The sequence below is a fragment of the Medicago sativa genome, chromosome 5, assembly GCF_051527215.1.
Source record: "Medicago sativa cultivar Bolivia chromosome 5, Bolivia_mono, whole genome shotgun sequence".
Classification (NCBI taxonomy): Eukaryota; Viridiplantae; Streptophyta; class Magnoliopsida; order Fabales; family Fabaceae; genus Medicago; species Medicago sativa.
The window spans coordinates 47,167,805-47,193,390 of NC_140753.1; the positions used below are offsets into that span (position 1 = coordinate 47,167,805).

Here is a 25,586-nt window from a genome sequence, read left to right on the forward strand (position 1 = left end):
AAACTTTGAACATAGAAGAATACTTTTTTTTACACACAAGAATACTTATTAAAAAAATAGTAAATTTATTAACAAATAAATATCCACCTAAGCATTATTTCATCTTACAATTTAGTTTTTATTAAAGTTATGTAAGGTTATTATTACCCGGAAAAAAAAAGTAGTTACCGTTAGATTTACGAAATATCAAGTTTGATGGATTTTTTTTTTTAACTAAACCAAAGGCATGCATTTAAATTTAAATAAGCCACAAACAGGCTATGGAATGTAATAAGGTACGCTGCGGCCTTCAAAAAAGGTTCCCCAATAGTTGCATAAAAAATACTAATCTTGATTGTTGACCCAAATTTCTAAGAAATGTTTTGCCTGCAAACAAAATATAGATTGTAGACATTGTACATAGAAGTCGAACGTAAAGAAAGCTGCTCAAATGTATGTAGCAGAACACCTAGTATATAAATTACTACAGCAGCGACCAAATCCGCCAAGGACTTTGACATCAATCATGCAGTGTTCCCAATATATCATCATCTCCATACGTATAATACTCTTTGTGATCAAGCTTCACCTCATTTTCCTTTAGCACTTTGTCATGGATCTACAATCATAGTCACTACCCAAGATTAGCCCCTACATGACACAATGCATATGTATGAGCAAGTTATTTGTAGTAATCTTCAACACCATCTACTAAAAAGAACAAAAATAATAATAGCCAATGTGAATGTTGAAACAAAAGGCAACAAAGACGACGCCGTAACACCCCTAAAACCCTTGTCTCACAATCAGCACAAACACCCCTAAAACCCACCACCGACATGGCTGGGCCCCCCCCCCCAAAAAAAAAAAAAAAAAAAGGCCAGGCGGTCGCTACAAAAGCCCGAGAAAACACCAAACAGCAGTGCACAGACGCACTCTCTCGCACCCCCACGGCCCTAAAACTATAACAAGAAAGGCACCCGAAATGCAGATCTGAAGGTGAAAAAACAGCAAGGCCCAAAACAGACATCCATAAACAGCCAAAAACCCAGACTATAGAAACCAAACTACCCGCACCTCTAGCAGCCAGACACACCCCACCACGGCAAAAACAGCACAAGGCATAGTAAATGTTTTATTCAATTAGCATAGATAACATACCATATTTATCATAGTAGATGTACCCTTTGGAGTGCATACAACCTTGTACCAAAGTGTGTAGAAACACATTGATATGATCACTTGCAAGTACAGAGCATATGATTGCATATATTAGGTTAGTGTAATACCATAATTAGATAAATAAAGAAAAATAACTCGGGCTATTTATACATACCTTTCAAAGCACCTCTCCGACACCAACATCTACCAATTTATCAACATATAACATCATTAGTGTAAAACCAACATGGGTAGCAGACTTCCAAGCATACTCAAAAGAAGTATAATAGCAGAGGCTTACCATACATCTTTAGCAATACAAAACTAATACTTACTTTCTAGCTACTAGTCATATATTATGACATCCCAAAAAGTTAGTGGTGATAGAGCATCATAAACTATTAGGCCATATGATGCCATAAATATATACAACACCAAAAGAAGAGTGCACATCCACAACCAATGCTCAATCGCAATTCCTTTTCAGTCATGCACACATACATCCCAAAAAAGTCATTCATGATAGATAGATAAATATATATATGATAGTACCCAAAAAAAAAAAAAAGAGCAGTACCACTGCTCTTAATCAAGCAAACCAGCATCATTCATCATTTTAAAGAGAGCTTCAGCTCTCATATGACGAGGTACCCCAAAAATCTTACGTTTTTTGTGCTCATTATCACACAAATGATCATAAAACTTCATGCGATAATCATCGAACACTCTCAATTCATCTAAAAGTTCCCATACATCAGATTCGAATAATGACGAGGTCGAGTTTGTTGCACACATTGATTCAATTTAGTATTTAAATCAACATAAACAACTAATCAAGTAAAAGGTAAAAGAGATAATTAATTCACAACAATAATAACATGAACAAACTAAATCATTAGAAAAGATCTAACAAATGGATTTAATGATTTATTTCATGCTTGGTTCTTTTAGTTATAGAGTTAAAAAGCATCAGCAGATGTATGTATCTGACTTCACAGAATGAGAATGAATAAATTGTAAATAAATCACGGATGGAAGTTTCCAGTAAAGTGGTCCAAGCGCTGTATTTATTTCTGAAGTGTTATCATCCATGTGAGGGTATATATGCAGAAAGAAGATTCATATAAGACAGAGATTAATGACTATGCAAGTTTGCAAATGGAGTGCATAAAATGTGGTTTGTAATTTTGACATAATGTTAGCAACAGCATGTGATGAGGTCTAGGCATTTTTATCTAATTTAGGAACCATTTGGATAAATAGCTTAATTGTGTGCTTACTGAATAAGTGAACAAAGTCATAATATTTTTGCAAGCTCTATCAAAACTCACATAAGTGTCTATAACTCTATGTCATAAGATAAGTCCAAATAAGCTATAAATAAGCTCTATTAAATACACCCTTAATGGGAATATAGAATGAGCATAATAGATGATAGAAAATTATGGTATAACCTAGTAGCTAAGACATTTCTTTTGAGATGGCATATGGGAAAAATAAGACCAGAAGGGAACATTTACAGTGAAAATATCATGATTATAATATAACTTTCACTGTCTTTCGCCAACATTTCATCTTTTATAGATCTTTTTTTGTTTTAGCCATCATGAACAAACCTTTTAAGGTATTCTTTATGATGGTTACTACAATAACAAAAGATGCTTCATTTGAAGATAATTCAATACATATAAAAGAAAGTAACAGGCACAAGTGAAATAGGCATGCGACAAAGCCAGACATGAAAAAAATAAGAACAGAATATTAGGAAAAGAATGCAATCTCTGGTTACAGTAATCAAGACAATTGATGAATTGTGGTCATCTTGATGATTGTTTATAACTTCGGTGTATATTTTCTTGTATAAGTTAGTTTATGTTAAATGAAATCATAATGAAATTTTAAGAGTATCATCGATTTTAGAGTTGGGTTATTTTCTATTGCCATCAGTTCGTAATCCTACTTTTACTAACGAGTCGGTTATTTGATTCGCTTCCTTGTTTAAATTAACAAAGACCACATCCATCAAACTCTGCATGTTTTTACATTTTATTGCTCAAGAATCTCAGATTAAATGGACACCCATCACTACACCCCACCCAAATGTTAAACCTTTCAACCAATATTTATTTTGAAAGGAAAAGTAGACTGCAAAAACAATTGCCTTAAACTCAGATTCATTTGAGTCTTTTAAACCAATTTTTTTTTTTTGAATCAGCCAAATTTATTAAGTCTAGCCGGTGTAAGACACACCGAGCAAGAACTAAAGGGAACAAATACAAGGTGCCGGAAATATGCGGAACACCACCCACACAAAAACGTCCCGTATACAAGAGGAACCTAATCCCAAACAAATGCACTAAGCTGCTACCCTCCCAAAGAATAAAATTCTCCTTAACTTCTGCAACATAGCAGAACCGAAAACAACAAGGAAGAACAAAAAGAAAAGTGGCGCCTGACATAAGGAATTGCATAACAGAGATAAGAATAAACTGCCAAACAATCCTACTGCCAACACAAAACAGCAACGCACACCATCCCAAAAACAAACCTCCTATAGCAGCTTCAATAAGCCTAAAGGAACCAATTGATGTCACAAACATCAGCTTCATCTCATCACCTAATAACACACCAGAACACTACCTATAACAAATCTTAGGCCTAAAAACATTCATAACCCCATTCTAAGTTTGATAAAAAAAACTCCAAAACAACAACAATATCTTGTTTCATGTTGCCTTCCCAACATCCATAATTTACCCAAAATGAAACCACCATGACTTAATATACCTAAACTGAAGTGAAAAATAGTCAAAAAAATAGTTACCTAAATCAGATTTTCTTTGAAACCCAAAACATACAAATTATTTTTTCTCACTTCATCCCAAAAGCATTCAAAGTATAATAAAATGAGGGGAGAAAACATAGAAGGAATAAAATTTCATCAAAATAAAATCAATTTCATGCATAGAAGATAATGAAAAAAACACACTTAATTCAAAATCAAAATTTTCAATAAATAAAGGAATACCCAAATGGAAGGGGGGAAAAACACAACCTTGGATTCAAGAGGATGGAACGATTCAAGAGGAATTCAAATAAAGGAATTCAAAATCAAAATTTTCAAAAAATAAGAGAGTTAGAAGAGTACCTTACAAAACAATGAGTTACAGATTGATAGCAAAGAAAAATGGAAGCATGCAACGATTCAAGTTGATGGAACGATTCAAGAGGATGGAACGATTTGGTTTCATGAGAGAAGCTGGAGCATACATGGTCACTTTTACAATATTGTATTAGGATTTAGGGGCACTTTTGTCTTTTCACCCAAAAATTGAGTCCATTCTCCCGCTTTCCGTCCAATTGAGCGCGGAAAGGTTTTTTGGGTGGGCCCCAGCCAAATCTTTCTTTCCACAACCTTTTTATAGTTGTACCAAACTGCAGAAACTTAATCCTTCCATCATCTTTCCCTCCTTTCACTATCTTTCCTTATTCTTTCCCTGGAAACAAACACAGCCTAAAAGTATCATTGTTATAGGTCATGATTAATTCAGATGTGATATATCCAAATCCCATAACTTACTTTCTTCTTGTACGCCAATGCACCGCACGCACAGTACAGAGCCACAGTCCTTCTATAAAGACCTTTTGCTTCTTCACTTTCTCTCACTTCCCTCACAAATAACAATATAATAATGACTCCACCTTCTTTCATCATCTTCCACCAAAACAACTATCTCACCAAAACCCCTTCCATTTCCACAATGCAACAACGCATTTCTCATCTTAATCCAAATGCTCAACCATTTTTTCCACAAAACCTAGTTGTTCCAATGCATAAGACTCATCAATCAAGAATGGTTTATGAACCAAAACGAACTCGGATTCAACAGAAAACTACTAAAAGTACTCATCATCGTGTTGGAACTGTTATTCCATTTCCAAAAACTATTGAAGAAGCTAAATCATTACACATTACCACTGTAATGATTCGAAACATCCCTAATCAGTTTAGGTAATTAACTATTCATCTTTTTAAACACTGATTTTATCCCTAATCAACTAGGGTAATTTCTATCTCATTTAATTTTGGTTTGAAAAATTTCAGGTTTGATAATTTGTTGATGATTCTTGATGTTCATTGCTTTGAAATCAACAAGAATGCAGATCCTGCAGATTGGTCCAAGTTTGATTTCGTTTATTTGCCAATGGATTACATGTAAATGAACATTCTAGAACCCTTTCCATTTTTTTTTGCTTTTCTTTTTTAATTTTTTTATTTTTATTTTGTCTTTTGAATAAATTGTTGATTTATTGTTTTTATTGCTGTTGTTTTTTAGGAAGCATGCTTATGGAAGAAAAATGTCTAATTTAGGGTATGCATTTGTGAACTTTACTACACCTGCTGCTGCTTTCAAGTTCTATAAACAGTTTAATGGATTTGCATGGAATGTCAGACTGAATCGAAAGATCTGTGAAATAAATGCTGCTCAACATCAAGTTAGTTTGTTATTTAATTTGGGTCTCATTTCATGAATTTATTTATTCCTTTATTAATTTGATTATTTTGAAATATTTAATTGTCTAGTGTTATTTGTACTTTCTAAAGTAGTTGTAATAGCAAGTTAATGATACTTCTAGATTAAACCATGATTTTAGTCTTATGTGCTACTTTTCCGTCACAAATTATATTTATAATTCATTTTGAAAATTTCATATGATTTAAAAAAAAAAAAATAAACGATCAATTTTAGTCTTTAAAATTTTATGAATGAAAATTAGTTAGTTGATTTTAAAATGAAAAAGTAAATTTACTAGATTACCTATCAATAATATTATGAAGAAAGATAAATTAAAAATTGAAAATTAAAATAAAAATAGTATAAATGATATAGAAAAATATAGTAGTTTGGTTATGAAGGATGATTTGGGATAAATTATTTTCCTCAAATGACTTATAAGAAGTATTAGCACAGCTTATAAATAACATTGGTTACTTATGAAACATCTTTTAGTGTATCAACTTATAACATAACACTAGTCGCATTAATTTTTTATTTTTTTTAACTTGATAATACTGTCATTTTTAGTTATTTGTGTTTATTGTTATCTGCAGGGCAAAGAAACTTTGATTAGGATTTTCTCCCAAAAAGTATTCCGATGCAAGAGCCCAAAATTTCTACCAATTCTATTCTCACCAGTGCGTGATGGTTTCAATCGCAGAATGAGTGGAAACTCTCTTGGAATACATGTTAAGGGATTGCCTTTCGCAGGAAGAAACATATGAACTAAAACCAATGAAACACCGAAGTGTTCTCTCTAGATTGTTAATGTCTTTAGCTAATTGTGACTTGGGTAGTTGGGTTTCTTGTGGTAATTAGGGTTAATCTGCTTGGGCCTGTTGTTGTTTTAACCTTGTATAGTTTGGACCTATATGTGGAACAGTGTCTTGTCTGAAGCTACCCGTGTTTTCATTCTCTCCCTAGAATTGTAGGGGTTACCTTATGCTATGATACAATCTGGGGTGAATTGGAAACATGGGTTTAAGAATTGCTCTATTCACATAGGGTAATGTCGTGATTTCTATCATCATCCTTACTATTAATGTAAATTGTAATGTTTCCGTCGTATTTCTGTGAAATCTTTGAGTTGTGTTTGTTGGTAGTACAGTTAAGGTTTGTGTGTTTCCATGTTAATATTCAGTTTTGCTTTGACTTATGAATAAGGTGGTGATACACAATATTTTCTTTGAACTAACTGTTCATTGTTTGTAGCACAACTTAACAATTTCTTGTCCTAAATCAAAATGTGATTATTCTGATTGGAGAAATGATATTTGTACAACCATTTTGCAACAATTTTTTGACATGACTTTTACCATACCAAATACTCACATTATATTTTTATTCTCTCTCCTCATTTTTCTCTCTCTATTATTTTTAACTAGTAGAAATAGAGGAAAAGAAAGTTGTTATTGAAAGTTATCATCAATGGTTGTTCATATATCATTGCTCTTCTGATTGTACCAAATCAATAGAATCGTTTCGGTATATGCTCTTCATTTATTTCAATGGAAAAGGGAGATGCTGTGTCCTCTTTTTGTCTATTTATTCTTTGACGGCCTTGGGATGAGTTCCTACATATTCATTCAATTCATCTTATGGAAACCTATTTTTCTCATAACATTCTCTCACATGAACAAATTGATTTTGACCAAACCCAAACAATGCCAACATTCCTCGGTGACTAATGTTGAAGGCCAAGAAGATAACGCTTGTAATAATTGAACCGTGTGAAATATTGGTACAATTAGTTATGTCGAATATGTATAATGTGTTTTCTGTATAGCAACTCGGAAAATATGTGTGTGACCCTAGTCATATACTTAATTAAACACATAAATTAATGGATAACTAACAAAATTTCTTTAGGTGGAAAGGAAAATAATTTAGCATTTTATTTTTATTAGTTTTCAAGTTGTGTAATTTTAGATGTTTTGACGTATAAATATCAACGAATATCAATATGTATTTTTTTTACGAATATCAATATGTATACATAGTTAAAATACTTCATCCGTTCACTATTACTCCCTCCGTTTCAAAATGAGTGTCGCTTTAGAAAAAATAATTTGTTTCAAAATGAATGTCACTCTCACTTTTCAATGTACTATTAATTACTTTTTTCCAACGGTACCCTTAATTATTACTATCCACACAACTTCCAAAGTATCATTTTGTACTTTAATTTATAATGATGACAAATGCACCAATAACTAGCGAGGCTATTTTAGTAATAGTATCATATCTTTGTACAACATTATTGCATTCCTTAATCTGTGTGCAATTGGCTAAAGCGACACTCATTTTGAAACGGAGGGAGTATAAGTAAAATTTTATTTTTAAATACATTGAATAATTAATGTATTTGGTCTTTATTATAGACTATATGTATTAATTATCCAATGTATCTAAAAACTTATGTTTTGCTTATAATAATGATCGGAGGGAGTAGGTGATTTGTCGAAAAAGGTCGGAGTTTGAACCTCGGACCTTATCTATATTATGCATCATTCCTATCAACCGAGTTAAACTCACGGCGACCGATGTGTGTGCGTATAATTTTTGCATAAACATTTTTGTTATATTTGAATATCTATATCTAATGTAAATCTTAGTAATGATTGTATTCTAAAAAATGAAAAGACGCACATTTAATGCCTGCATCTGTTACAAGACAAAACAGAAAGCTTTTTTCCTGCCACTCTTGCCCTGAATGTATGTTCACTCTGCTGCTGCCACCCACTCTTGTTTCTTGAAAATTGAAACTATCCATTTTGGTTTTGCAGCTAGCTATTGCCTATTGGGGGAGGGACAAAGAGTAAACACATTGTCGCCTTTCTAGAATGTGTGTTAGAAACAAATTTGTACACTACTTTTTGTTTTTACTGAAATCTAAAACCAAATCAAATCTAAAGAAAAAATAATTAAAAAAAAAAGAAAAACTTCATGAAAATAACCAATTTAAATAAAAAAATATTTAAAGAATATAATTAATTTATAAATAATTATTCTTTAAAAATGCAAGTATAATTTGTTTTTTAATTTGATTATTTTAAAATAGTTTATCAAAATGTCATGAAGTTATTTTATTCGTATGTACTATCTCCGTCTCACATTATAAACACTTTTAAAAAAATATATATAAATATAAAGAAAGGTGGTTGTAATACCGTGTTTCTTTGATAAGGAAAAATATATATAAATATAAAGAAAGGTGGTTGTAATACCGTGTTTCTTTGATAAGGAAAGTAAATTATTCGAGTTGGATACGAATCATAAGTACCGTGTTTAAGACGAAAGGAGTAGTAAATTATTCGAGTTGGATATGAATCATAAGTACCGTGTTTAAGACGTGGATACGAATCATAAGTACCGTGTTTAAGACTTCTTTGATAAGGAAAGTAAATTATTCGAGTTGGATACGAATCATAAGTACCGTGTTTAAGATGAAAGGAGTAGTAAATTATTCGAGTTGGATATGAATCATAAGTACCGTGTTTAAGACGTGGATACGAATCATAAGTACCGTGTTTAAGACGAAAGGAGTAATATTTGTCTTTTTTTTTTGTGGTGGCCGGGGTTCGAACCCCGGACCTTGCATATTTTATGCATTGTTCATACCAACCGAGCTAAGCTCATGAGGACGAGTAACATTTGTCTTTAAAATAAAGGAAAGAATCTTCAAAAAAAGGAAAAATGTTACTCCTATCTTGATAAATTAAACAAATTACCGTGTTTCCTAAATAAATTAATTAAATAAATTAAATAAATCATAAGTACTAAATGCTTGTTGGTACCATCTCAATATTTAATTCAAACACAATGTTGGATAAAATCATATCACTGTTTCTTGATTCGTATCAACCTAATTTTGGGTTGGTTTGACTTGATTCGTTTTAATGTCTATGCTCTTTTCAATCGTATCAATCTTCATATGAAAACCACTTGATTCGATTCAATTAGTGGTTGAATCATATCAATCTTCATAACTCCATATTTTTCCTTTTTCACATGTACGAATCGAATTATACAGAGTGTGATTTGAATCATGTCGTTGTTTTTGCCACAAATATTACACTTATCACTCTTGCATATATATAGCTAAAGAAACTTTGATTAGGATTTTCTCCCAAAAACTATTTTTAAGAACACTTGTAGGATTTAAGATCTAGATTGATAGGATGCTATATAATAATTGTAAGTTTGGTTTCCTTAAAGGATCTTGGTGGAGTATCAAGGATCTAAAGCAAAATAACGTATTTTTCACCTGCGAAGGAAATTGTGGGGGTTATTTCTCAAACAATTGAGGTTCAAAGAATCGAAGCGATGCAATATCATAGAAGATTTATTAGGTAAGAAGATCGAAGGATTGCATGAAAGCTCGAGATTCGATGAATTTGGGATTATCCAATTTCAATGAGGTTTGAAGATTGGAGGCTTTGGAGTGATTACTTAGCGTAGAAGATTTAGGACCGAGTTGATCTATAAATTCAATGAACCTTTGTAGTTTACTCTTCTAAACGTTTTCAACATCCCTTAACGAGGATGATTGAGGGAACCTCTGTAAATATGGTTTTTCTTCTTACTTTCTCTTTACTCATTGCAATATAATTTTATCTATCTTAAATTGTTTATTAGATTATTTGAAGCTTATAACAAGTGATTGAATATTTTAGAACTTAATTTTCCTACAATATCTTGAAGATACATTTAACAAATCAATCACTTAGAATAGTTGATATTTATCCGTTTTACAATGTGAAACCGAGTAATATTAATTCTCAACTAAACGAGAAAATTAGTATGTTACTCTCCTTCAAATCGTATTGAAATTTCTTGATATCCTCAAGAGTCCAATAGGCTTGTCTTTTGTTTTGAATGACACACCATCAAAAATTAGTTGCGGTTGAAACTACGCGTTGACTACGACATTTTAAACTTACATGTCAAATGATTGAATGTGCACACTCATGCACTCTTTTCAATAGTCTTAACCGTCTTCATCGAAGATGCAACTCTATTTTATGCTCCTTTGAAACGTCTTTATCTTTTTAGTAAAGTTTTTATTCTATTATTTTTAGTTTAGTACTTAATATATAGTCATTTTAAATAAATTACCATTTTATTATTTATTGTGTCAAGTAGTGAAAGGATTGAAAAAATGGGTTTATTATTCAATTAGTAGCCACATGAGTTAGCAAAAGATGTATCACGTTTTGGGGGGCTGAATAGCATAGAATAATTAGAAAAGAAGTTGGCTTCATAGCATACAGTGTTGGCCCAATAGAAATACAAAGGAGGCATGCGATTGGCTGGAAGAAAAAGAAAACAATTTGGTTTGGAAGGATATAAAAGAGAAGCTAGCCGCACATAGAAAAGGATTCACGTTTTGGCACAAGGTGGATCACGTTTTGGAAGAAAAGAAGCCGCACGCGTCGAGAGAGAGGAAGGCACATGAACATAGAAGAACTTCATCAACAGTAGCGATTGGAATTAATTTGAGGAGCAACGTCGACAACGACGGAACTCTATCGGTTTATTTTCCTTTACTATGTTGTTTATCCCTTTTATCATGTCCTGCTAATTTCCTTTGATTAGATCCAGAGATGATTCCGTACTAGCTCATGTGATGTAACCTATGAATGTCAATCTAGTTTATTCGGTATATTTTGTTCTTAATGCTTTTATGATTCGACCCAATATAATTGTTTTAAGAGATTATATGACTACGACACTAGCGTGTATCTCGGAAATATTTATGTTGTTCTATCTAACGGACAATCTAGGGATGGAGCGTTGTTAGATATTGATAATTGAATTAACGGACTAAATAGCCTTTGATGATTATAGATTCACCTAAGGAAATAGGGGATTATGATTAGATGGGAGGATTTAGGATCAAGGGATTGACCTACGTTAATTTGTTAATTCGTCGTTGACTTTGAAAAATTCGTAGACTTAAGAAACATGTTACTAATGAGTGATGTATAGATGAATCGAATGACCTAGTCATTTCTCTAAAATTATTTCAAAACCAAGTTTATATTTCGAGTTATTTATTTATCATTGCAACCAAAAACCAATTTGCCTAAGGCAACCCTCTTATTTACTTACATCTTAAATGTTAATGAAATTGCCAAGTAGAGATTAGAATAGTCCCTGTGGATACGAATTAAATTATTACTTCGATATAAAATTAGTACACTTGCTAAAAGTCTATCAAGTTTTTGGCGCCGTTGCCGGGTGACCGTTAAATCATTTCAACTTTGCAATTTTGTTTCTATTTAGGATTTACTGTCAATTATATTTTTGTATATATATTGAAAAAAAGAAAATTGAGAAAAAAAATTATGATTTATGCTCTTCGAATATATTTCTTTGTGCCGTGCTACCGAAAGATTTCTTTGAGTTTTGTAGCAATGTGGGATAGTCGATCACTGGTAGATTACGAAGAGATTGAAATCCTAAGTTATGAAAAATGCATGATATCTCTACATATAAAGGATTTGGAAACAAGATTGAGTATGTGTTGTGATTTTTGTGGAGGTTATCATTGTAGTACATTTTGCGAGGAGCAATACATAGTTAAAGAAAAAGAGCAGGAAGTGGTCAACATAGATTACGATACTCAACTTAAAAATATTCTAGATGATTTCTTGATGTCAAATCAAGTTTCATTTGAAAAGCTTGAGGTTCGGTGTAGTGATCTTGTTGAGAAAGCATATGAGTACGAGAAGAAGTTGGTTCAGATGGAGACTAATTGTCATGATATTGTGGTGGAAGAAAATCCACAGGTAAAGAGTATTGGTCTTTTCTCGAAGTTTCAACCAACGGGGGTTAAAGAAATAACTTGTGTGCAAATGGATGCATGTCCTTCTCTAAGGTGGGAGAGCTTAAATTCCAAAGGATTAACGGTGAGTGCATGGGAACACTACTTCTTTATGCAAAGTTCATGGAATTCTGCCAAACAAGAGGAAGAAGAAGGGTGATATATTCTTTCTATCATTTTTGCCACCCTAACAGTGGTTGAAACGTCAAGCTCAATGACGTTAAAGAAAGCGCTTGGTGGGAGACAACCCATCCTTTTTTTAATGTTTATTATTTTGCAGGTATTTTTATTCAATAAAAAAACAAAAAAATGAAGGAAAAAAACAAACGAGAAAAAAAGTGAAAAGATGGACAAAAAAAGAAAAAAAAAATCAGAGTCTACATCGGTACTTATTTTTTTCAATAACTTGTCTTTATCGGATGTCGGTTGTGTCGGTTCTCGGTTTGATTAACTTTAATTGTTTGCTTGTTTATTATTAATGAATTTTCTTGTTTCTTGAAATTTTCCGGTTTGATAACAGTTTGTTTCACCAATGATAACATCAAAGTTCATATGGAGGTAGTGACTTGAATTTCAAAGGCGAAGTGTACGGCATATGTGATAGGTAGTCACAACTCCCGTAAATCTAACACTTTGTAAGGTTCATAGCCAAATTTTATTTTTCAATTTACTTATATAGAGTGTTTCGTGCAACTACATTTCTAGAACTTGCATTGTTTCTCTTGTTAATTGATCTTTGTCATATACACACTAAGACGAAAGTGCTTGGTCCTATGAGCCTTTGAAGCCTACACCGATTTTTATTGAATTTATCCTTTTTGAAAGCCAATTTGAGCCGGTAGGTTTAGATCTTTTGTTCGGTGACAAACTACATATTAAGCTTTGGAGACTTTTAGGACGTGACCCAAAAATGTTATATTTGAGTTAGGCTATGTAGAGTGTTGCTAATCAATAAGTTTGGGGTTGCTATTAGAATTTGCAACCAACTAAGTTTGGGGTGGGGGTACTAGAGAACAAAGAACATTATCATGAAAAATACAAAAAAAAAAAATAATATATATATATATATATATATATATATATATATATATATATATATATATTCACTCAAAAATGGTGTATAAAAAAAAATAGAATGAAAAAGGGACAAACAATGAAAAATCTAAGTAACTTTAAACTCGATTGTCCCAAGAAGTTACAAATATTCTCTAGTACCTTTACAAATTGTTGTTTCAAGGGGTGAATGATGGATTGAATCCGTGCTTTAAATTCCGTAGGAGTGCCTAACTCAAATTTTGTGTAGCCTACTTATCCAAATATTATCCCACCTTTACCTAAGCCCCGTTATAACCCTAAAAGACCTCAAAGTGTGTAATGACATTGATTTTGATTGACGTTTAGAAACTTTTCAAGCGTATGGTAATATGTAGACCTGCATGTCGATTGAGTGTGAACCCTTATCATATTGTTGCGTGGATTTGTGAATGGTGGATGCAAGCAAGTCAAACTAGCTCAACATATGGCTAGTAGGGAGATGAACTTTGAGGTTGGTGAGCTGTTATTTTACTGTCATTTTTCATTTAACAAGTTTGTTCCTTGAGGACAAGTAACGGTTCAAGTTTGGGGTTGTGATGACGGTCAGTCATTCACTATTTTTAGAGTCTTTTTAGTAAAGTTTTTATTCTATTATTTTTAGTTTAATACTTAATTTATAGTCATTTTAAATAAATTACCATTTTATTATTTATTGTGTCAAGTAGTGAAAGGATTGAAAACATGGGTTTATTATTCAATTAGTAGCCACATGAGTTAGCAAAAGATGTATCACGTTTTGGAGGGCTGAATAGCATAGAATAATTAGAAAAGAAGTTGGCTTCATAGCATACAGTGTTGGCCCAATAGAAATACAAAGGAGGCATGCGATTGGCTGGAAGAAAAAGAAAACAATTTGGTTTGGAAGGATATAAAAGAGAAGCTAGCCGCACATACAAAAGGATTCACGTTTTGGCACAAGGTGGATCACGTTTTGCAAGAAAAGAAGCCGCACGCGTCGAGAGAGAGGAAGGCACATGAACATAGAAGAACTTCATCAACAGTAGCGATTGGAATTAATTTGAGGAGCAACGTCGACAACGACGGATCTCTATCGGTTTATTTTCCTTTAATATGTTGTTTATCCCTTTTATCATGTCCTTCTAATTTCCTTTGATTAGGTCAAGAGATGATTCGTACTAGCTCATGTGATGTAACCTATGAATGTCAATCTAGTTTATTAGTATATTTTGTTCTTAATGTTTTTATGATTCGACCCAATATAATTGTTTTGAGAGATTATATGACTACCGACACTACCGTGTATCTCGGAAATATTTATGCTGTTCTATCTAACGGACAATCTAGGGATGGAGCGTTGTTAGATAGTGATAATTGAATTAACGGACTAAATAGTCTTTGATGATTATAGATTCACCTAAGGAATTAGGGGATTATGATTAAATGGGAGGATTTAGGATCAAGGGATTGACCTACGTTAATTTGTTAATTCGTTGTTGACTTTGTGACATTCGTAGACTTAAGAAACAGTTACTAATGAGTGATGTATAGATGAATCGAATGACCTAGTCATTTCTCTAAAATTATTTCAAAACCAAGTTTATATTTCGGTTATTTATTTATCATTGCAACCAAAAACCAATTTGCCTAAGGCAACCCCCTTATTTACTTACATCTTAAATGTTAAATTATGAGGAGTAACCTATTGTACTTGAATGGTACAAATTTCAAAATAGAACATCCTTGAGATGAGTCTTAAAGCGACCAATGTGCATATTGAGCATTATTGGAGGACTTATTTGTTGAAACAAATGATATTGACTCAGTCCATTATGGAATGAATCTCGAGATGAGAACACTATAGAAAACTAGTGAAGAAGCAAGTTGATAAGATGCTTGCTAGTTGAGAACCCTTAGTGGGTAGAGCTGTTTCGAAGTGTTAAGTCATTGTGATATTATTGCAGCTATTACAAAAATTGAGAATCGTTACTACGATGGCAAGAGACGATTATTAAGGCACGAACACATAAAGGATTAGAGAGCTAGCTACTCTCAAAAGGAACGATTGGAGTATATCATGTACGTCTTGATAAATAATATTCAATCCTTTGACGAAAGAAATTGCTAGAAAGAAAGTCCTAAACACATCTAATAGGATGGGACTAATGCCCAAAGGTCACAAGTGATGGTAACCCGACCTACATGATTTGGAGATCTCAAGAAATAGGTTCAATGGGTAATAACAAGTCACAAGTGATAGAACATGCTATGTTAAAAGTAAGAAAGCATGATTCTGCGGCGTAGAAGGATGAGATAATAAGAACTCTTAATGAGATCTATACTCTATTTGGAGTGGAGTACATAGCTACATGAGTACTCTTGATAGACTCACCTATACGAATGTGGAACTAAGGGTCGGTTCCTATGGGATTCGGGGCGAGAATACCTAGAGCGTTCGTTAAGCGGGATAGACGTGCATGGCCGTAAACGCACGGGCTTTTAGAATACACCTTATGAAAATGTTTGTGTGTGGGTTCTATGTCCGAGATAGAGTTCAATGTTGTAAGCAACTCTTGTTAATCGAATTTTACTCGCTATGCAAAGGTTCAAGTTGTAGGCGACACCTTTGTTTACTAGCAAATCTTATGGAGACGTTTTTGACGTTATTTACGAAACCATTTTTTAAATTCAAGTGGGGGATTGTTGGAACATGTGTGGAAATTGAGTTAAAAAGACTAAACACAAATTCCCATGTTGGGTAGAACTAGTGTTGTGTGAATTGAAAAAAGTGGAAGTCCCACATCGGATGGAACACACACATTAGCAGTGTTTATAGTGGGGGCGTACCTCTAATAAGTGTACATAATTATGTGAACGAAGTAAGCACTAGAGAAAAAATATATATTGATATATATTTTATTATTTGGAAATGATAAATTAAATAATTAATTTAATCATTATTAGAAAGTGTTTTCTTAGTCCCCAAGTTTTGCTAAAATATTTGGGTACGCAATCTAATATATTTTAGTACTTGATCTGAAATATATTTTGGTACATAATATAATATATTTTGGTACTCAATTAAGATATTTTTGTACTAGATCTAATATGTGAATTACTTAATCACAAAGTAATATATTACTTGTTCCCAAAGTTTCTCATATTACTTGTTCCCAAATTTTCTCACTTATTAGTTGTGAATTTTCCCTATAAATAGAGAACTCACATAGTGCATTCCACACACCAAAGAGTTTCATTGAGTTGTCGGGAACTCTTTCTCTCTTCTCCCTCCGGCTTGTGTTAACGAGCTATTCTTCTCCTCATCTCATTTTTCTGTCCCTTCGGAATTAAGAGTGTTCTTAAGACCATAGTCCCTTTTCGGTTTAATGTCCCTTCGGAATTAAGAATGGTCTTAAAAACATAGTCCCTTCGGTAATATACGTCCCTTCGGAATAAAGAGTACTTTTAAGATCATAGTCCCTATTTGGAATAACAATGTCCCGTCGGAATCAAGAATGATCTTAACTTGTATATAAATATTATAACAATATTTTTTCTATTTGAGGAGAAATTGTGGTATCACCATATTTGAGTGGTCGTAGTGCCATATTTATGTTTTGGAGAAATTAAAGCTAGAATGGTGATAACACCATATTTGAGTGGTCTCGGCACCATAACAAAGTGGTAACAATACCATATTAAAGTGGTTTCGGTATTAAAAGAATGGTCTTGGTACCATATTGGAGGCTGTAATTCTCGAACGGTTTTCTACGGTGCGGTACTTAATCGAACAGTTTGTAGCCGGACTTGTTTTATCCCGGAGGCGGCGTGGTTGATAGTCCGCTTTGCACAATTTTGGACAATTGCCACGAAACGTCTTAAAGTGAGCGACTGGTTGTGACTCAACCTAGTAACAACTTCGGTAGAAAATAGAATTTGAAAAACCAAAATACAACAGTTTGGGAATCCAAAAACAACAAAAGTGCTTTCACAATAAAGATACTAACATAGAAAAAATTGTTGAGGAAGTGAAGGTTTTATCTTGGAGATGGCTGAGATTTAAATAAAAGAGTTTAGACTACAATTTGTCCCAATGGTGTGTGAATCCGAGGGGGTGTTTGGGAGATACATAGATTTTATTTTTCATCTCGGTTTTAGTGGCGATTTATATCGGTGTTTCAACATTGGCGTTGTTTTAGCAGGTATTTTAAAGTTCTCTTTATTTTTATTGGTCGGATGTAGTGTTAGGGTAGTTTGGTTCTTGAGTGCGGAGTTACGAAGGTGTACGCGTTTTGGTGTGTTTATCAATAGTATATCTAGCTCATTTTGGAATTTGATATGGGATTTTGAGTTGATGAATTATTTCGCTTGAGGTGGAGCTTTTTCAGTTGGGAGTTTTAATTTTATTGGTCTAAATTTGATGTCTTTGATGTTTTACCGAGTTTGTCATTGGTTCTTATCGAGCATAATTGGAAGATCAACAATTATTGGTATGGTGTATCAGCCTTTGTGGCTGCTCTGCGATAGTTCTCGATGGTCGGGATGTAAGTGGCTAATAGCATCTCTTGAAGTCTTGTTTGTGATTTTGGTTCGGATTGCAATTGTCAAGCATGGGCTGTATATTGAGTCTTGTGATTGCAATTCCTTATATATGTTAGACATTGCTATGTAGCTTATAATGTATTTGCAAACCTAGTACACCTTGTGTCTGGTTTTTTTTTTATCTTTATTAAATTTACCTTTCTTTGCCTTTTCAATTTTTTTTCTTCTTCTTTATGTTTCATATCATCTTCATCTTCGTGGTTAAGCTCATCGATCATAAGATAAACCCCCTTTAGAAGGTTTATACTTGATGAGGCTTTGATATTCTATGCTTAAGATTTATAAAGCTATAGTTGCGTGCTTCTTTCAAAAAACAACTTGTTTTAACACAAAATCTTTGAAAGTAAAACTTGATCACTTATATTTTTGATGTTGTAGTTCCTTGAGACTTAATTGAGATGGGAAAGGAAAATGTTTGTTTGATATGTGGTACTTCCCTAAATACCGGTTAAGATGACGGGAACAAGAGAGACTGCTTGAATGCAATTTGATATTGTAGGAGCCGTGAGAAGCGTTGAGATCTAAGTAGGACTCTTGTCATAGTCCAAGGATCAACCTCTTCCACGTTGGAGAGCTACCGATGACCAACCCGGTAATGTTGCATGTTAAGTCTTGTGATTATACCCCGATGAAGGTGTGTCTTGACATGCTTAACATGATGGTTAGGTCGAAAGACCCAAAAGGCCATCAGGTTGCCGGGAAGCCATAGAAAGATATAGCTCTAAAGATCGTAGTGGAGCTCTGTCATAACTTATTCATTGCTTAAACCACACTTTGATCTTTGAGAACTTCTAAGTCTTTTTAATTGTTTTCCAACCATTTATCTTTATTTTATTGTTCGACAAAAAAGATTTATTTTATTTTCTTGCAACCAAGTTATTGACCGAACCTTAGTATGTGTAAATAGCTAGGAATCAATGTAATACTTTTAGTCTAACCGGTTGTATGTGATTTATGTTCTCTATATTATTTTAGTCTAAATCTTTACTTATGCTTTGCCGTGATGTAGTGTGCCACAATTGATCTTTTGATTTAGTCGGACTTTAGTACGACCGACTATCGAAGAGACATGGTTTACATTATGTATATGTGATATCGCTCGAGAGATCGTGGATAGGTTTATATTCATGTATAACTTTTCGAGAATAGGCCATAGAGACAATCGACTATTTTTCAAAGAGATGCATCGGAAGTCGATTATCTCTATGTTATTTTTCGTCTTTAACCGCGGTTCGGAGACGTAAGCCGAGGAAAGGGTGGGGTTATATATGATGCATAAAAAGTATACAATCGATTAAGAGGAATCATATGAGGAATAGTTATTGAAATTCAATCCCAAAGACAACACTATATATATTCAATTTACTTTGATTGAAACCACAAAAACCTTTTATATTACCCGTTTAGATACCCGTTGATATAAGATCGAATTAACTAAGCGTGGTCTCTGTAGATATGATATTTTATTTGTTTGATGAAAACCGACATACTTATCAACTTTGTCTTTGGAAAAATACAAAATCAATGTTTTTCCTTTTATCGGTAAACATTGATGATGTTGTGGTGAAATCAAAATTAGACCATTTATAACATTTAAGGACTTCCATCAAAAGAATGAGGAAGTTTAATTTAAAAATGAATCTAATTAAGTGTGGGTGATAGATCCAAAACTAAGTAAGAATAAAGACCTTCAAGGGTACCTCTTTATGTCAAATAAGATCCAAAGCTGCATCAACAGAATGCCCCTCTCGATCGGTGAGGAACCTACCTATTTCATTTCATTTTATTACTAAGGTATTAGAGTAAAAATACATCATTTTACCTTCTATGAAATTTCAAAATTAAAAAATAAAAGATACAGTTATTGTATGACAACACATAAATTAAATGAGAACACATGGAGCCTTCTAGCCTAGGTTTTTTTGGTAGGGCAAGAACTAATTCTTCCATGCATTAAGTATGTGTACCCTATTATTGGGTCTGATACTTATAAAATAAGAAGCTTCTCTTCAGAAAGTCTACATATTCCGTTAATGCACTTATAAATTGTTGGATACAAGTTTTCAATTTTTGGACAATCGGCATCTGTTTTACATGTACGTTGTGCTGCAATGAAACAAATAGAATAAACTAATGTTACTAAAACTAGATATAAGATTATGTACAAACTAAAAAGTATCAAAATACTTTTAAAAGTGGTAAAGAAATGGCTCACCATCGACCTCTTTTGAAAAAATATGTAGGGAAAGAAATAAAAGTTATAGGCTTAAAAGTAAAATAACTCGTTTTAGGCTTAGCGATTATAAATGCATTATGATAGACGGTGAGGATGGAAAGAAAATGTGATATGCATTATTGAACGCCATTGCGATACATCCAAAATTAAGAGTGAAGAAGTCAAACTAATTATTATATTTTTTAGTCCATTATTTCATTTCTTTATAAAAATCTTAGAGTTCAAATCCATAAATGCAAGGTATGCGAAATTATGTAAAAGAAAATGAATTAGAAAATACAATAATTGGGTGCCATCATAATAAATATTTGGCAAGTATAAAATATTCTAGCATAAGGTATATTGCATAGTTTTTTTTTCCTAGTGTAAGAACTCATTCTCCCCTAAATGGTGTTTGTGTATTTTCTTCAGTCTAACAGGTCGGCAATAATTGTTAATGCACCTCCAAACACGTAAAACACTTTTTGGACAATCCTTAGTAGATTTACATTCAAAATTTGCTGTAAAAAAATGTTACTAAAATGAGATAAAAAATTGTGTACAAACTAAAAAGTAAAGAAGGATATCTTTAGAAGTTAAAAAAAATTAGCTTACCCTCAACGTTTCTTGCAATTTGAAATATGAAAAGAATTAAAATCATGGCATATACAAACTTGTAAGTTTTAGTCATACTTTTCTCTGTTTACATGTAACAAATAGAACATGATTTGATCATTTTATAGTGTATAAAACACATTCTATGTAAAAATTGTTTAATATTTTTATCGCTTAAGAATTTGTAAAAAAAAAAAAAAACTTTCATACAACTATTATTATTGTTGAATGGCTCCTGAGTAGATTAATATGTTCATATTGTCCCTTTAGCAAACTTTATGGTGATTTGATCATTCTTTTTAATTAACTATTCCGCCTTTGATGATAGATAGGGGGAATTTAAAAAAAGAAAAATTAATTGGAGCACGACACAATTTTTTATTTTTTAAAAACATAGTTTTTCACAATTTGAACACAATGAAGGATATATTTTTTAATATAAATCATTTCATAATAGGGAATGAGTACACAAATTTGTAGTTTTCATGACTTCTTAAATATTCATATAAATTATTTGATTCATTTGTCCAAACAAAATTACTTGATTAAGTTCTCGGTGGTACTACTGAGCTAAAATAAGGCGATGACTAGATGTAGCAACCATTATGGTGATCTAGTATAAAAGTTGTTGTATGTTCTTCTCTATACTTTCTCCTCTGTTATTAAATGTTGTGACTAACCATGAAGAAAAGAGTTTTTGGTAAAGAACACTGCACCCTTCGATCACTATTATAAGTAAAAATTTACATTGTAGGTTCATTCAATAAATGATGTATGTGGTCGATAATAAACCACGTACATTATTTATTGAATGAACCTACAATGTGAATTTTTACTTATAATAATGATCGGAGGGTGTACAATGAAAAGGAATTCAACTTTTTAAGAACACAACACAATTGAATCACCCCTCCCCGCCATTTCTTGTGTTTAAAAGTAACTTTAATGCCCTTAAAAAAAGTTACTTTGATTGCCATCCAAACTCGTCTCTTTTGATTGAGCACTTTACAATGCAATGATAAATGTAAAACCCTTGCTCAAAAAAATAAAATAAAATATGTAACCCCTAAATTTTTGGTAGCGAGTGTATTTTGTTTTCTTTTCAAAATTACTAAAAACTTGTAGATCAAACATTTGTAATCATCTTTTAAATTAATCCAAGTAAAATATTTTGTATTTAATTTTTTTTGTAATTAAGATGATTAGATTAGAGGTAAGCCACATTTTATAAAATGATTTCGTTACAACTGACTTACGCACAATCCAAACATTTGACATTCAAACAAATCCAACTAAACTAATTCTACAACAAAACTCCCAAAAAGAAGTGGAAATAATAAGTCTAAAATGAAACCCAAGATGGTCTATAACTAAACTAAGGATGACCGGATGCGGGAGACGAAGGCTTTTCCGATAATAAAGGTCAAGTTGTAATTTTGACAATTTTTGTTTAAATAGAATTGAAAGAAAAAAAATCTAACACCATTTATAGTGAAAAATAATTAAGTTGTAGTTAAATATACGAGCATATGTTCAAACATGACTTTTACCTACGACACTTAGACACTTACATATGGACAATGAATAATTGACGTCAAAATTGTTGTCTTCCAAACTTTCATCTATAGAAAAATTACATTTATTGACTGATTTTGTCCGTAGGTAAAAGTGTTATTTTTTTTATCTTACACCCCGACAATTATACCCCAATCCCTACAAATATTTGAGGCCTCCGTGAATTGGAGGCCCAACTCCATAAAGGTCCTTGCTCTTGCCCAAGAACGAGCTGCCGGAGACCCAATAGTGACACCAAGACACAATGCTCACGATAACCAAGAAAAGTCATCTCTTTGTCATGTCTTCACTTTGTCGTGATTCTCATGTAATTTGTTATATTTTTTAACGTGGATTGGCTTCATTTTGTTAAAACAAGTTGTTACGGCAAGATGTGGTACTCGATGTCCTAAACATATAGTACGACATCTTACATGCGCTTGGCTCATGGTACTAGGCACATCTCGCCATGTGGGCCAAGGCGCCGTTTCGACTTTTGCGCCCGAAAGCGGCGTTTTTAGCCCAAAATCAGGTGGATAATTTCCCTATAAATATCGCCTTCGTCATTCACAATTTCTCATTCAAAACGAAGCGATTCAAAAGGAAGGCAAGCACTAGGAGCTTCCGGGGAGGAGTTTCTCTATCCTCCCTCCAAGTTTTTCTAGGGTATGTTTTATTTCTTTTGTAATTTTTCTTTAGCTACCATGAGTAACTAAATCTTTTTAGGTTAGGGTTCTAAGATGAACCTCTATTTTATTTGTTGGATATTTATTTAATTTAAAGTCTTTATTCAATTATTTTTTGTTCGCTATTTAGTTTTATTGTCGTGTGTAAGATTTGTCTCCTCTCGGAGCATAAACCTGATTTAGGTAGTGACATGGCCTAATATTGATATTTATATTTGTCTAACCAGTAAAGTAATTAATTAGTAACTAGTGAGACAATGAAAGCTAGCACACTTAGGAAGTACTTAATATTGATGAAGGTGACATACCTAATACATCGAGTGAAATGAGGTAGTAAGTAGTTAGTAATTAGGGAAACTATGATTCACGACTTAAATCAGCCTAATAACTCCATTCTTTTTCCTTGGTAAGGTAGACAATGATAAGGCTGCCCGTTTGTAAAACTGCCGAGAAGGAAAGTTTGTTATGTGCTTATAAGATTCATAGATGAGGGAACCTTTATGAACATTGGGAGGTCAAACCTTTGGAAATTTAGGAATTCAAATTTAAGTTTATGTTTCAATTACCCCCGAGTGAGATAGATCCCACGTGTAAAGATCATCGTGTGATCGCGGTGCAACTCAACGGCGGAGGGATAGACCTAAATCGGCCGATATAGTAAGACCCCGCACGTAAGGATCACCGTGCGACCGGCGAGATGCGGCTTGACAAACCGATTAGGTTATCACGTCCCACAAACTCATCATTTAAATAACCTTTACATGAATTAACTCGAATAAGACTCGGCTGTTACGTAAATCCAACAAATGATTATAAGGGATTCAAAGAATCCTAACCGCCGATAACATTCGCAATCAAAACAGGTAACTTTTCTCTCGTTGCAAACAGATTAACTTTGCAAAACTCTAAACTCTTATCTTTTATTTTATAATTTTGTTCTCAAATAAGTAATGCGAATTGTTTAGACGAAATGACAATCTCTATACATGCGATGCTCTTCTTATCACTTTATTACTTGGTAAACGATTTGGTACACTTGCTTAATCCGGCCATCAAATTGTTAGGTTGATATCCACTCTATAGAGGGATTGAGCTCTCGTCATCCATCGTGGGCCGCCTTGAGTCCTTCTCCACTGAAGTGGGTGGTGTACCTACACGTGCTCTAAGGCCTAAGTCGGTAAGAGGTTCAAGAGATAGAGTGCAGCTTAAAATAGGGTAAGAAGGGTGATACCAAATTCAATGCTAAGCAAGGGTATATATAGTAGATAAGTAGGGTTTTGGCTATCAATCCTTCACCTTAACAATTGTCCTTGAGTGATAGGTGTGATCATCCGGGTGATCCTTTTGCATTAGATTCAGAATGGACGGTCGGGATTTGGTGGTCCACACCATTATAAAGTGAGATTGAATGTGTGTCCATGTATGATGTTGCTCGCTCTCGAGTCTTGGATCGAACTCGAGTCCAAACCACATGGACCTTAGCTCGATCCGGAACAATTTTATTGTTATTTTTATATGAATCTAGTTACATTTCATTTCACCATTTATTCAATTTTATTTACTTAGATGACTAAAATAATAGTTACATTCATATTCCTATATTTTTTTAAATAATTTACTTTATTAACCAAAAAATAATAATAATTTATTCTAAATTTTATTTGAATAATGGAATCACATTTTTTTAACTTAACTTTTGTTTTCGTCAAATGCATTGTGGCTAGAAATTCACCACTTAAGGTGGATAAATGGGGAATCTAGATTTAAATCGCGACTCATGCATACTACAATGTCTCTGTCGTCACCTAAGCTTGAATTTTGGACCTTTCAACTCCTTAATCTTTAACCCAAAGCAGGTAAGCTATATCCATCCACTCGGCTTTGTCAACCGAGAGATAGCACTTGTGTACCATAATGGTATATATCATTGCTCAATTAGAATGTGTCATGTGGTACACCCTTTAAAAAATATATCAAATAAAGTATTTATAAAGTAACATTGGTAGGTGACACACTTTAATTGACCAATGTTATATACCATTGATACCTTAATGGGACACAAGTGGAATCCGTCAACCGAGTTGTTCTCACCGAACAATTTAATGTTTTAAAAGTAAAGATCTAGCAATTTACTTAAACTTAATGGTTTAAAAGTAAAAATCTACCCGTGCTTTTTTCTTTTTTTAAAATCTAGCGATTTACTTGAACTATCCAATTAGAAGAAAATAAAATTATAAACTAATGATCTGGTTTCGACGGCATTTATTTATTTGACGTTATAAAAAAGATTTCGACGGCATTGATCATAAGATTCATAAAAGATTATGAAAGAT

The 25,586-nt window shown here is 32.9% G+C and overlaps 1 protein-coding gene and 2 long non-coding RNA genes across 3 annotated transcripts; 1 reads left to right on the forward strand and 2 right to left on the reverse strand.

Moving 5' to 3' along the window:
• Positions 1-268: 268 nt before the first annotated feature.
• On the reverse strand, positions 269-1,259 carry LOC146922493 (uncharacterized). Its single transcript, XR_015012484.1, has 2 exons — positions 1,141-1,259; positions 269-630 (listed from the first exon to the last, which is right to left on the reverse strand). It is a non-coding gene; the product is annotated as an uncharacterized LOC146922493 (long non-coding RNA).
• Positions 1,260-4,746: 3,487 nt separating this feature from the next.
• On the forward strand, positions 4,747-6,797 carry LOC146922494 (protein terminal ear1-like). The gene is made up of 4 exons (XM_085710838.1): positions 4,747-5,152; positions 5,246-5,356; positions 5,478-5,637; positions 6,254-6,797. The coding sequence occupies exons 1-4, from the start codon at positions 4,833-4,835 to the stop codon at positions 6,422-6,424; spliced, it is 762 nt and encodes a 253-aa protein (XP_085566964.1). The 5' UTR covers positions 4,747-4,832; the 3' UTR covers positions 6,425-6,797.
• Positions 6,798-19,858: 13,061 nt separating this feature from the next.
• LOC146922495 (uncharacterized) lies at positions 19,859-21,170 on the reverse strand. The gene is made up of 3 exons (XR_015012485.1): positions 21,014-21,170; positions 20,399-20,919; positions 19,859-20,289 (listed from the first exon to the last, which is right to left on the reverse strand). It is a non-coding gene; the product is annotated as an uncharacterized LOC146922495 (long non-coding RNA).
• Between the last annotated feature and the right edge of the window lie 4,416 nt (positions 21,171-25,586).